The following is a 13,449-nucleotide window of genomic DNA, read 5'->3' as shown; positions in this document are numbered from 1 at the left end:
TAAAAGTGACTGTTTGAGAGATGGTGTGCTTGTTAGGAATTTTCTGTAGCTTTAGGCTACGTGCACACGATGCGGATTTGCTGCGGATCCGTAGCGGATTTTACTGCGCAGAAACGCTGCAGATCCGCACTGTAATGTACAGTATAATGTTAGTCTATGGAAAAAAAAAAAAGCTGTGCAGAAAAATCAGTGCGGAATTGCTGCGGATTTCAAACAAGTGCGTGTCACTTCTTTTGTGCGGATCTGCAGTGGTTATGCACCCCTCGTTAAAATTCCGCAGTGGCCCAAAACCGCTGAAAATCCGCATCAGTTCCGCATAAAAACCACACAAATTCCACTTAAAAACCGCGGCAAATCCGCGGCTGCGAATTCTGCCAGGAGATGCAGATTTTGTGCAGAAAATTCTGCACCTCTTTTCCTACGTGTGCACATAGCCTTACTGTCCTAATAGGTTAGTGAAGGTTCACTAAAAGGTGAAAGCAAAGTACGAACTGCTATAAAGCTGAAATTGTACTTCTGTCAGTGGTCAATAAAAGCGCATTTCCTTTTTAATTAATTACTGATCTTATTGCTTGCAATCTCAACAGTTTCTATCCGAGGAATGAATGCTGGAATGCTGAAGATGTACAAAAATGTGATATATGTTCTTTGTGCTTAAAGATCATGCATAGAAATTGCTGATTATTTTCTAGCATTAGCAGTTGGGGGAGTGCCCGCTTCTAGCAAATCATATGGAGATGATAATTTTATTGTGCTTTATGCTGACTTAGTCTTGTAACTTTTGCTGCAGCTAAGCCATATTGATCTAAAACCCTCAGAACATATGGAGCAGCAAAGAGCTTGGAGAAGCTATCTAGGAATATTACATATTTTAAACAATGTTACAGATCAGCCTCATACAGGATAATTATAAGGTTTTCATCCAATTTCATGATGCTTCCCATTTCCATTTCCCATGAAGTAGCATTAGTATTGAGTGTTATAAAATGTAGTCATGCAATGCAGTAGTACATATTGCTTGTGCCGTCACTCATCGCTAGTGTAATCCTGCCCCACAGCAATGCAGGTGTATAAAGTTCCACAAACCCAAATTGTAAGGTTCACACTACGGCTCATTTATTCCCCAATCAGCAATAATATTAAATCGCTGACAGATTCAGTGAAAAACATTGATTATTTAGTGACAATACAACCTGTCATAGGATCAGATATAAAATGTATTAAGTGAACAGTCAGAATCAAAAAATGATGTTCAGTTGTAAGCACCTGAGCATGGACAAGACTGCGACTAGGCAACCACAGCTCTTGTGGGGTGTTCCAGATGTGCAGTAGTCTATATTTGCCAAAAGTAGACATGGGGAAAAAACGACCAGTGAAACTGCAACAGAATCTTGGATTCACATGGATTGTGAAGGATAGCCACAGAAGACCTATTACAACACAAATTGCTGAAAAAAATGAATTGTTGCTATGATAGAAAGTGGTCAGGATAAGCAGTGCTTTGCAGCTTGTTGTGTGTCCACAAGCATTCAGATGAAGGCTTCCTTAGACAGACCTTGCTTCTCCATCTAATAGATCCCAGAGAGTGTCCTGACCTTTACCCTTTAATCACCGTATAGGGATCTGGGTCCCCTGGGTGATGTCCACAGAGTGAGAGCTGGCTTCCGACAAAGCGGTGGTCAGAAAGCCATGTCAATACCAGGGGGTGAGTGACAAGAACAGAATTATCAAGCAGAGAGGGATAATCTAAGCATGAGCTTAAGGCCGGGATCACACACAGCGAGATACGTCCGAGTCTCGCAGGTTAAAACCAAGCACTCCGGAGCGGAGCGTGCGGCCGCATAGCAATGCATGGAGCAATGCATGGAGCTGCATACTCCGCTCTAAACAATTTTGCAGACCATTCATGAAAACTGCATTCGTTATTGGCAGTTTCCTCTTTAAGCAGGTTAATACACTGCAACAACACCTTGAGGCCATGGCTGCGGAGTCAGTAAGCCAAACCTCCGACTTCTCAATTTCCCTGACTTCTGTCTCCACGACTCAACTAAAAGGGTGAACCTTAGATCAGAAACAGAACAAATATTTATAAGACATTTCATAACTTTACCAAATTATTATGAAAAAATGTACAGCACCTACATTGTACTACTGTACCGAATTTGTTATATATTTTCAACGTTGGTCCATTTTATACTGACTCCATCAAAATGGACACATACTCTATGATTTGGACTCCACAGCCCTGCTTTTGGCGGTCAAGCACTGAAAAAATTTGCAGTGGTGTACAATCACACCTACAAACACACATGGAAAAGCTGAATAGACAGATTGTGTTATAAAAAAAAAAATTTCACCCTAAATAACAAAAAATATATTCAAAGGCCCAGGCTTATGTTAAGTTTAATTCATAAAGTGGAGCAACAGACAGCATTTTGTTGCTTTTTAAATGTTTATAACGTCATCACAAACGAATGCACAGTGGTATGTGTCCTGACCTAACCCTCACCCCTCCTCTCCCAAAAAGGTTAAATAATAACTTGGATCTAGCTATGACTTGCAATCAAAGGATATATAAACACCAGCTCTAGTAAAAGTGCAAACTTGTAGAAGAAACAAATGTAGATACTAGGCTGTTGCACAAATACGCTATAGCAATGGTGGAGTAGAAAAGGTAATCTAGCAATCTCAAACAATTCAGATCCAAGGTACGGGCTGTATGGCCCTCAGAATAAAGAGATTTTTGTTATATTTTCTTCACTTCTCTCGTAGTATTGTCTGCATTTTTCCAATAGCCATTTTTCTTTTCTTTTACATGTATCTTTTGTATTACATTTTTATCAGGTGTTTGTATAAGTCTTTTCTTGCTGCCGATAGTGGTTTTCATCACCCATCATTTGTAATTTTCAAAATTGTTAGATTTCAGGAGGTTAAATGGGTTTCACAGATGAGAGGAAAAGAAATTGAGTACTCACCTGGTCCTTGATATTAGAATAACATCCACATCATGTTAAAGTGTGGTGTGCAGGTGGCAGGGGAGTGAGCAGATGAAAAAAGCCTGACGGACCGTACCAGCAGTAATTTTCTATGAACCTCAGTTAACTAGCTACTCCATAAGGGTTTTTTTTAATGGCCATGGTAGTCTGGGATGATAGCCAACTGAATCCTGCCACCAAAAAGACCACACAATTGTTTTATAACCTCTTTTTATCCTCTTGTGTAATCCAGAACCCCTTCATGGCATATAACGTAGATTTATGTCCTGTGTCGTGCCTCTGACTTTGATGCGGGCTCACAACACTTGAGCCCACATCTTTCCCCGCACATGGTTGCTGATTTAATTATTCATCATGTGCTTTTAACAGCCATGGGTGCAGCGGCGCTGAGCTTACAGCTGTTAACCAGTTAAAACCCGCTATCAATCACTGACAGCAGGATTTAACACATGCCAGCCAGCCGTAAGCGCGTGATTCATTCTGCCCCTGTCATGTAATTGTGGGGCACTGATCACGCTGAACGGGTTGTCATAACAGCCGGGAATCTTCTGATGACCCATGTGCCTGTCATTACACCCACTCTTGGCTGGCGTTCATAGATCGTGATTTCTGCTATACATAGCAGTTCTGAAGCCCTGCTATGTATAGCACAGGTAATCGGATGACCGCAGCTTCAAGTCTCTTTAAGGAGACTACTTAAAGGGAACCTGTCACCTGAATTTGGCGGGACTGGTTTTGGGTCATATGGGCGGAGTTTTCGGGTGTTTGATTCACCCTTTCCTTACCCGCTGGCTGCATGCTGGCTGCAATATTGGATTGAAGTTCATTCTCTGTCCTCCATAGTACACGCCTGCACAAGGCAAGATTGCCTTGCGCAGGCGTGTACTATGGAGGACGGAGAATGAACTTCAATCCAATATTGCAGCCAGCATGCAGCCAGCGGGTAAGGAAAGGGTGAATCAAACACCTGAAAACTCCGCCCATATGACCCAAAACCAGTCCCGCCAAATTCAGGTGACAGAGTCCCTTTAAAGTGAAAAGTACAAAAATTAAGAAATGCAAGTTCACCCCCGTTTTTTGCCTTGTTGAAAATAAAACAATTTAAAAAAAAATACACATTTGATATTGCTGCTTTCAGAAATGTACAATCTGTCAAAATATAAAACAAACTAAAAGGGTTGTCCACTACTTGGACAACCCCTTCTTGATCAAAATGTCTAGCCCTCATAAAATAATAAAGCCTATACTTTCCTTCCGTGTCGGTGCCGTTCCCCCGTTGTTTGCACTCATTCTCCCCGGGGCTCTCGTGCAGTGTTGTGAAACGTGACACCGACGCCCAATCAGAGCTGGTGTCACTGTCCCCACCTTCGGACATATTGAACATGCAGAGGAAGTCCGGGAGGCAACTGATTTCTGCCTTCCTCTTCATGTTAGATTAGTCCAAAGACAGAGACGTCAGCGCCGATTGGATGCCGTGGGCACGTGTCACAATACCGCACAAGGGTGCCGGCAAGTATGAGTACCGACATCACTGAAACTGCGTCGATATAAGAGGTTGAGAAAAGGTTTTATTATTTTATCGGGGTCAAGCAAGGGGTATGACAAGAAGTTGTCCAAGTAGTAGACAACTCCTTTAATCCGATTGGTAAGCAATGTAACGAGAAAAAATAATCTGCCGGAATTACATGTTTTTTTGCCAACACAACATTGCAATAAGAGATATTGTATCTACCCCAAAATTGTATCGGTGAAAACATCAGCTCAGGGAGCAAATGAGCCCTGTCCCAGCCAGAAAAATGAGAATGTTACAGGTCTCAAAAAAAAGTCATGCAAATTTCCGAATTTTTTTTTCACCACAAAAAAAATAAAATAAATAGACATTTGGTATCTGCGTATGGAAAATCATATTGGCAAGTCAGTTTTACCATATAGTGAAGATGTTAAATACAAAAAGCAAATGCTTTTTTTTTTTTTTTTTTTTCCCTGCAATTTCACTGCACTTGGACTTTTTTCCCGTTTTTGGTATACGATGTGGTAGAAAAAATGGTGTCATTAAAATAGTACAACTCATCCCACAAAAAACAAGCCCCCATATGGCAATATTGATGGACGAATAAAGTTATGCCTCTTGGAAGAAGGCGAGGAAAAACTTATAACGGAAAATTGTCACGGCATGAAGGGGTTAAACAACTGTCATTTTTTTTCTCATTGTATCTCTGTACATTGTTCACCTATACTTTCTTTTTTTGTAGGATGCCTGTGCTGCTTTGCTTGACCAGTGTTTGCACTATGTGGAGTCCAAGATTCCAAATAACTCGAAGGAACGATCTACTTGGAATGTTGACTTGGGTTTTTCATTACCTTCATCTACAAAAAGCCCAAATCTTGGACTTGTTATCGATGGCAAAACACTAGCCTTTGCACTAGACTCAACCCAATCGGATAAATTTATTTCATTGGCTCGAAAATGCCGTTCTGTTCTCTGCTGTCGTTCTACTCCTCTACAGAAGAGCATGGTAGTAAAGCTTGTTCGAGACAAGCTTAAAGCAATGACTTTAGCAATAGGTACGCTGTTGTATTTACCTGACCTACTCTGGAAATCCCCAAAACAACTTTGCAAAAATGGATATCATACTTTCCAACATTTCTGTCCCTAATCTTGTTGAATTAAAAAGTGAATGTGTCAGTAGGAAATTACCTACTTTTTCATTCAGGTTTTTATGCTGAATGCATTTTTTTATGGTTTGCCTTATATTTTCTGTTTGCCATATAGCTATCTATATTAAAATATATATATATATGTATTTTTTTTAAAATGGCACTTTTCACACCAGTCACTTAGCTTAAAATTTGGACTCCTACTTCCTGTTCTGTACAGACCACTTTTTAGAAATCACTCTCATTACAGGGAGGATTACAATGAAAGTATCAAATGGATGGCATAGGATCACATTATTCACAATAGGTCATGTAACCGCGCCCGCCATGCCCCTCACACCTGCACAATCACCTTTTGACTAGATTAGAGTATGCCTGGAATGAGTTAGAGCCAGTCTATTACTGTCTATGTCCAAGAAGCTGTTCTAATGAACAGGAAGTATGAGTATAAGACTTGATGCCCAGTGAAAATTGCAAGACCCCTGATTAATATTTTTGTTACATAGATCATATTATGGAAAATGTAAAAGAACATGACAAACATTTTAAGAAAAACATTTGAAATAAAAATATGATTTAACGAAATGGTAATTTTCTGCTGATACATTCTCTTTAAGGCCTCAGAAATGTCTGCATACTAGCCACGTTCGCTACAAATTTGCTGGAACGCTATCCCTTTTATGGGGTTCAAGTTATTGTCAGCACTGTTAGGATTGTTTTGACTGTTGGCATGGATAGCTATAAGATCATTTTTATAAAGTGAAATTTCAGTGATGATCTGTCTTATTACTGGTCATAATTTAAGCAATGTAACTTTTTATCAGTATGTTCCACCATTGTTCTTTGCATATTTCTATTATATGTTCCCCCACTGCTGTACTGCTTTTTATCATTCCTATTTTTGTTATTCTTCATAGGTGATGGAACAAATGATGTCAGTATGATCCAGGTAGCAGATGTTGGTGTTGGGATATCTGGTCAGGAGGGAATGCAGGCAAGTTCAGACTCGTATTTTTGCTTAAAAAATATATTCTCAAGGTATTAAATTATTTTAATTAGCAAGTTTGAAATAGAAAAATTGGTTGTCTTTCTCCTGCAGTGAGGGCTTTTATCTTTCATAGTGTACAGCTAGTTTACTAGAGTTCAGCCACTAGTGCCTGCCCAGACCCTGTCTGAGCGTGTACATTCTAGGAGAGGAGTTGACTCCTAACATACCAGCCACCTCTCTTCAGCACATTGATTTCTATACTGCTTTCTTATCTGCTCACCTCAACGTCTAACAAGTTGCGGTTATAATACTGCAAAATCACCAGCCTGCAGAATCAGCTTCTCCCAGTGCAGTTCTAGCTGTCCCAAGCTGTGTACTGTGTTCAAATGTCATGTTATATCTGTGTGAATATGATAGCAGTGTACCCTCTAAAACAAACCACTTGTGGCTGAATGTGTTAAACCAGAACTTGTGCTGGACCTTTTAGTTCTACTAATGCTACAACTAAATTGTTACTCAATGAAGAGTGCTACTCTGCCAGAAACCAGGGAGAATGCTTAGGTCTTCGCTGCTTTAAAATACAACTTGAGAATACCCCTTTAATTCTATGTTGCTCTCATAAGAATACAGGCTTTTGTTTCTATTATCACTAATGTCTATAGGAATGCTATTGAAACTAGAAGAAGCAGCAGATATACTCAAGTGCGACTGGGCTACACGTGTTGTTCGTAGCGACCTCGCATACTGTAGCTCTATAATCTTGGTGTCTGGTAGTTGGCTTATTCACCTCCATCTCTAATGGGGTTGACCTCACAATTTTCTGTTACCGGACCGCTAAGGACTGTGATTGATTACAGTTCTTAGGTGTCTAGAATGGCAAGTCATCGGATGTTTCTCTGATGCACCATTCTAGTCACCTGACCACTTGCAGCTAATCACGGCCCTTAGTGGTCTCTCCGCTGGTTGTCCTCTTCAGCAGTGTGAAGGGATCTCTGCGTTGCTGAGCAGGCTGTGTTCATAATATGACTGCTTGTCAGAGATGGTGAGTAAGGGCGCAGTCTGACAGCTGTAAAACATGAATGACCATCGCAGTGCACGGACTGGCTGGCAACTCTTCTGACCTGAGCGTTAGAGCTGCATAGAAATACATGGTGTCACACTCGGGTCAGCAGAGCCGCCGGCCAGTCCGAGCATTGCAACCCGTGATATAAGGCCGCCTGACTGCGCACTAAGTGTAAGGGTTCGTTCACACTTGCGCATAAATAATCTGTCAGTTCTCATCCAGGAGAGTGGGATGATTTTTCTTCTGACTCGTTATCCATATGTAATCCCCTTTTTTACTCAGCAGCTATTAGTCTAATACAGCACCATTTACAGTTGCCTGTCTTACAGAATTGTAAAGTATCCATAAAAATCGAATGCCGTCCTTATGGCATTCAATTTTTATTTTTTATTTTTTCTTCACACCAACCGCATTTCAGAATGAAATCACAGCATACAGTTGATTTTTTTTTCTCTCATGGCAAATGCAGCTGAGAAAAATACACTGATCTGCGCTGCCTCATTGAATAACATTTTATCAGATTTTACTCTTCCCATTTATATGCAAGTGTGAGTGAACTCTGATTGCTGTTGTCCTATAACAAGAGAAGAAACTTCATATAAAGAGTTCTGAATTCTGTGTGCAGCGTTGTGGGAGGCAGATGGCACAGTACTGGATTACCAAGTAGAGCTTCCTGGTGCCCACGCACATTCTTACTACAGAGGGGAGAAAATAATGTAGTAAAAAAGTTTCATAAAGGTGTAAAAATCTACTTAAAGCTTAATTTACAGATGAGAGTTGCACTTCTCCAGTTTTTGTCTCTGCCTGTACTTGACAAGGTATGTGGGCTATTTGTATAGAATTTTTAATGGATGGTATTTAAAAGTAAAACAAATTGATTAGGTTGTAAATGATTGTCTAAATATTTAGACAGCCAATTCCATTACAACCTTTTTTTTCGTTAGGCTTTCAGTACCATTTTTACTAATTCTATGCAAACATCACATGTGTTCTCTGGTGGTTATGGTCAATGTCATCAGTAAAAAATAAAAAAAAAATTGAAATTTTTGGTACATTAAAAAAAAGGTTAACTTATCTTTTCTGTGAGCCTAAAAATAATTCTCATTGATAACATTTGATGGTACCTATCCCGTGTGTCTGTTACACAAATATACAGTACAATGGGAAATTCAAATGAACTTGTTGTTTACAAGGCATTTCTGTTTAGTGATTTTCCTAAAAATAATTTTAAATCGTAGCCATCGTTTTAATTTTTATTTCATAAATCAATAACACTCATGAAAATAATGTCGTATTAGGCTACTTTCACATTAGCGTTTTCTGCAATCCGTGACAATGCGTCGTTTTGCAGAAAAAACGCATCCTGCAAAAGTGCTTGCAGGATGCGTTTTTTCCCCATAGACTTGCATTGACGACGCATTTGCGACGGATTGCCACACATCACATCCGTCGAGCGACGGATGTGTCGTGCTTTTGCGGACCGTCGGGAGAAAAAAACGCTACATGTAACGTTTTTTTCTCCTGACGGACCGCTTTTTCCGACCGCGCATGCGCGGCCGGAACTCCGCCCCCACCTCCCCGCACCTTACAATGGGGCAGCGGATGCGCTGGAAAAATGCATCTGCTGCCTCCATTGTGCAATGCAGCAAACGCTAGCGTCGGAATCTCTCCCAGACGCATTGTGACGAGGAGATTCCGACGCTAGTGTGAAAGGAGCCTTAGAAGAATTTGCTTCTTTCAACTCCTGGACTGATTCACTCTCGATTTATGTGTGGAATCTGTATTCCATGAAAACAGATTTTCTCATTACTGAGACAGGAGATGACAGTTGGTACTTATAAAGTTCTATGGAGAGGGGAGGAGATAGAAGACATTCTGTTACAAACTCCCTGAAAGGACAGTGCTAGTTCTCTATAGAACTTTTCTGAGCACCGACTGTCATCTCCTATCTTAGTAATAGGAAATTCTGTGTTCACTGAAGATAGATTATACCTATGAATTGAGAATGATCAGTACAGGAGGATAAAAAAGCAGATTTCTCTAATAATATGTATTGTAAAGTTTCTTACATTTATATGTACTATTGATTTATGGAGCAAGAATGAATCTTTTCCTTAAATTCCTGCCCCTGCTTTCCATACGGAGATGGCTGTGGTGTGCATATTCCATCATACAAAATACTTCTAAACCTATCAATTTTCCCGAAGTCACCTCTAAAGCTGTATTATATAGACTAGAGATGAGAGTGCGTTTTCCTTGATTCTTTAAAGTGGATAAAACATGATTGACCGTTCGTGGTTGCAGTCATTGAATATGCAACAAATTGAATTAACCTCCCTATGCACTTCATTATACTCAATAAAGGAAATTGATTTTGCTTTGCACTCCATTACACTTGCCAGAGCAAATGCTAAACCCAGCAAATCAAACCGAATTCTGGTTGTGAAAATTGCTGTAATGTGTATAGTACACACATCTAATTACACAGCGGAAAGTGAACATCTGTGTGCCTGTTACACATACAGAATATTGTTGCAGGATTGCTTTATTTGCTTCAGCCTAGCACAATGTGTCCTTTATCGGGGGACTCTAGCTAAAGTCTCAAATGACAAACACAAACATGAGCATATGGAAATGTATGCTGTGATTTTGCTTTAACTATATTTTTGCCTGTTTCTTCCTACCTTCTCGCTCCAGGCTGTGATGGCCAGTGACTTTGCTGTGCCAAGGTTCCGATACTTGGAGAAACTGCTGCTTGTTCATGGTCGATGGTGTTATTCTCGACTTGCAAATATGGTTTTATATTTCTTTTACAAAAATGCTGTAAGTAAATATGTAAATCTGATTATATTACTGTTCATGTTGATGCGTAAGCTATGATTAGGCCACGTTCACACATTTAGTATTTGGTCAGTATTTTCCATCAGTATTTGTAAGCCAGAACCAGGAGTGGGTGATAAATGCAGAAGTGGTGCATATGTTTCTATTATACTTTTCCTCTGATTGTTCCTCTCCTGGTTTTGGCTTACATGTACTGACCAAATACTGACCGAATGCCGTGTTTTTGTAGCCTTTATGTGGTAATCTGTCGGAGCTCTTCTACTTTCGGTCTTTTATAAAAAGCTGACCGTGGCAAAAGGGGATATTTGTTAATTTGCCCTCCTCTAACTAGGACTAAATGTTGGCAGGCAAATAAGACTCGCATGAGCCCCGCACCGCCAGTAAGGGACGCTGGATTGAGTCAGTTTTTGTTTTTTGTTTTTTTCATTTTTTTTAAAAAAATGAAAATGATAGGTCAACGATTAGTCTAAAAGCTGGTTTGGCTCCACTAAAGAGTTTCTCAGGAAATGGGGGAGAAGGGTAATTATAAGAAAATTCATAAATACCTGTAATTGGCAAATACTTGTTTTGTGAAAGGAGGTAATCACTCTAGAATTTAAATGGCCACCGACAGGAAGTTGTCGTTGAATATTAATAGAACCGGTGCCTTTTGAGCACGTGCAGTAGGAAGCTCTGCCTCCACTTTTTTTGTGCAGGAAGATGTGCTCCAAGTGGGTATTCTGATCTGATGCTGGAGATACCTGTGGGCGTCGAGGTAAGAAGAGGCTGCTCACACTGCTGCCCACCCTGTCTTTCTGAATGCTGCTGCTGTGACCTGACGATAACATTGCAGTACAGTGGTATAGTTTGGTTCCACGTCACAGCATTGAAGCCTCCTACTGCACATACAAGCACCTATCCTATTAGGCCACGTTCACACGTTGAGTATTTAGTGAATTTAAACACCTGGACAGAAATGGGTTAATTGGTATGAATAATGTTTTATTTTATATACTGCACCAACAACAAAACTTGAAAAATAACTAGTTGCCTCAAAAAAAAATAATCTGATTTTACATATAAAGACATTATAAAACCAAAGTATCGGTAAATCACATTTAACTTTTCATCGGTGAGCTGAATGAATTTAGCTACAAACTAATCCAATAGAATTCTTTTATTGAGCTGTAACATGGCTGCTGCTATATTTCTCTAGATTGTGACCAAATCTATTTACTTCACAATTTCCACTTCAGCAGTTCACAAATAGATTTTTGAAGAACTCTCCCTTGTATAATTGACTGTTTTTATACAATGCCTACTTGCTGAAAAGCTGGTCAAGTTGATTCCCGAAGATGCAAGAGATATAAAATGCAAAAGTTACTCATACTGATGTTTTTAGCTTTGTGAAAAAAAAAACCCTTACATTTCTCAACACGTGCATGTCAAAATTTGGCATTCAGTGTGACTAGTTTGTGAGTATTTGTTTTTTTGTTTTTCTGTTATTTCAATCCCACAGAAGACTGTATGGTGTCCTGTGTAAGTAATTATTTGTCACTTTTTTGCTTCACAATGATGAAAATTTACATTTGCTTCTATTCCTTTTGCTTTCTTTGTAGATGTTTGTGGCACTCCTGTTTTGGTACCAATTTTTTTGTGGTTTCTCTGGATCAACAATGATTGACCAGTGGTATCTTATCTTTTTCAATTTACTCTTTTCATCCATTCCACAACTGATTACTGGAATTCTTGATAAAGACCTACCAGCAGAAATGCTAATCGCTGTTCCTGAGCTGTACAAAAGTGGGCAGGCAATGCAGGTAATTTTGTAGCCTTGTGCTACAATGATCATATTCCATTTTTAATTTTAAAATGTAAATAATACTATAATTTGATTGTAATTATCAGCAGTATGACAACTGGAAAATTTAAATGAAAACTGTTGAAGGAAAGAGCTCAAATAGTGCCATATCTGAGAAGGTTAAAAAGTTAATCCATAAGATTGCACTCCCCAGATGTAACTGAGTTGAAGCATTGAAAGGATTCGCTGCTGCAGATCCACGAGTCCAGGAAGGACCAGCCGTTAGATACAGATTGGGAAAATTGTGGTAAATTTCTGCGCTGCTGTATCACTAGAATTCCAGAATCATGTTCCTGTGGTGTTTCCTGATGAAGGAGTCTTGAACTCTGAAATGCGTAGAATAATAAAGCCACTTGTTCTAATAATTCTGGAATTCTAGTAATTCAGCAGCGCAGAAATTTACTACAATTTTCCCAAACTGGAAAATTAAGGCACGGACACCTGAAGCCAGTATAGTTATTTAACCCCTTTACCCCCAAGGGTGGTTTGCACGTTAATGACCGGGCCAATTTTTACAATTCTGACCACTGTCCCTTTATGAGGTTATAACTCTGGAACGCTTCAATGGATCCTGGTGATTCTGACATTGTTTTCTCGTGACATATTGTACTTCATGACAATGGTAAAAATTATTTGATAGTACCTGCGTTTATTTGTGAAAAAAACGGAAATTTGGCGAAAATTATGAAAATTTCGCAATTTTCCAACTTTGAATTTTTATGCAATTAAATCACAGAGATATGTCACACAAAATACTTAATAAGTAACATTTCCCACATGTCTACTTTACATCAGCACAATTTTGGAACCAAAATTTTTTTTTGTTAGGGAGTTATAAGGGTTAAAAGTTGACCAGCAATTTCTCATTTCTACAACACCATTTTATTTTAGGGACCACATCTCATTTGAAGTCATTTTGAGGGGTCTATATGATAGAAAATACCCAAGTGTGACACCATTCTAAAAACTACACCCCTCAAGGTGCTCAAAACCATATTCAAGAAGTTTATTCACCCTTCTGATGCTTCACAGGAATTTTTTGAATGTTTAAATAAAAATGAAC

General features: G+C 39.3%; 1 protein-coding gene across 1 annotated transcript in view; it reads left to right on the top strand.

Moving 5' to 3' along the window:
- Positions 1 to 13,449, top strand: part of ATP10A (ATPase phospholipid transporting 10A (putative)) — a 218,640-nt gene that overhangs the window by 190,953 nt on the left and 14,238 nt on the right. The window contains exons 14-17 of the mRNA XM_069757826.1: positions 5,249 to 5,561; positions 6,572 to 6,648; positions 10,403 to 10,528; positions 12,145 to 12,345. Of these exons, the coding sequence (XP_069613927.1) occupies positions 5,249 to 5,561; positions 6,572 to 6,648; positions 10,403 to 10,528; positions 12,145 to 12,345 (717 nt within the window). The remainder of the gene's footprint in view (positions 1 to 5,248; positions 5,562 to 6,571; positions 6,649 to 10,402; positions 10,529 to 12,144; positions 12,346 to 13,449) is intronic.

The sequence above is a fragment of the Ranitomeya imitator genome, chromosome 3 (genome assembly GCF_032444005.1).
Source record: "Ranitomeya imitator isolate aRanImi1 chromosome 3, aRanImi1.pri, whole genome shotgun sequence".
NCBI classification, from domain to species: Eukaryota; Metazoa; Chordata; class Amphibia; order Anura; family Dendrobatidae; genus Ranitomeya; species Ranitomeya imitator.
The sequence above is the reverse complement of the archived record's forward strand: the minus strand, read 5'-3'. Positions and strand labels throughout refer to the sequence as shown.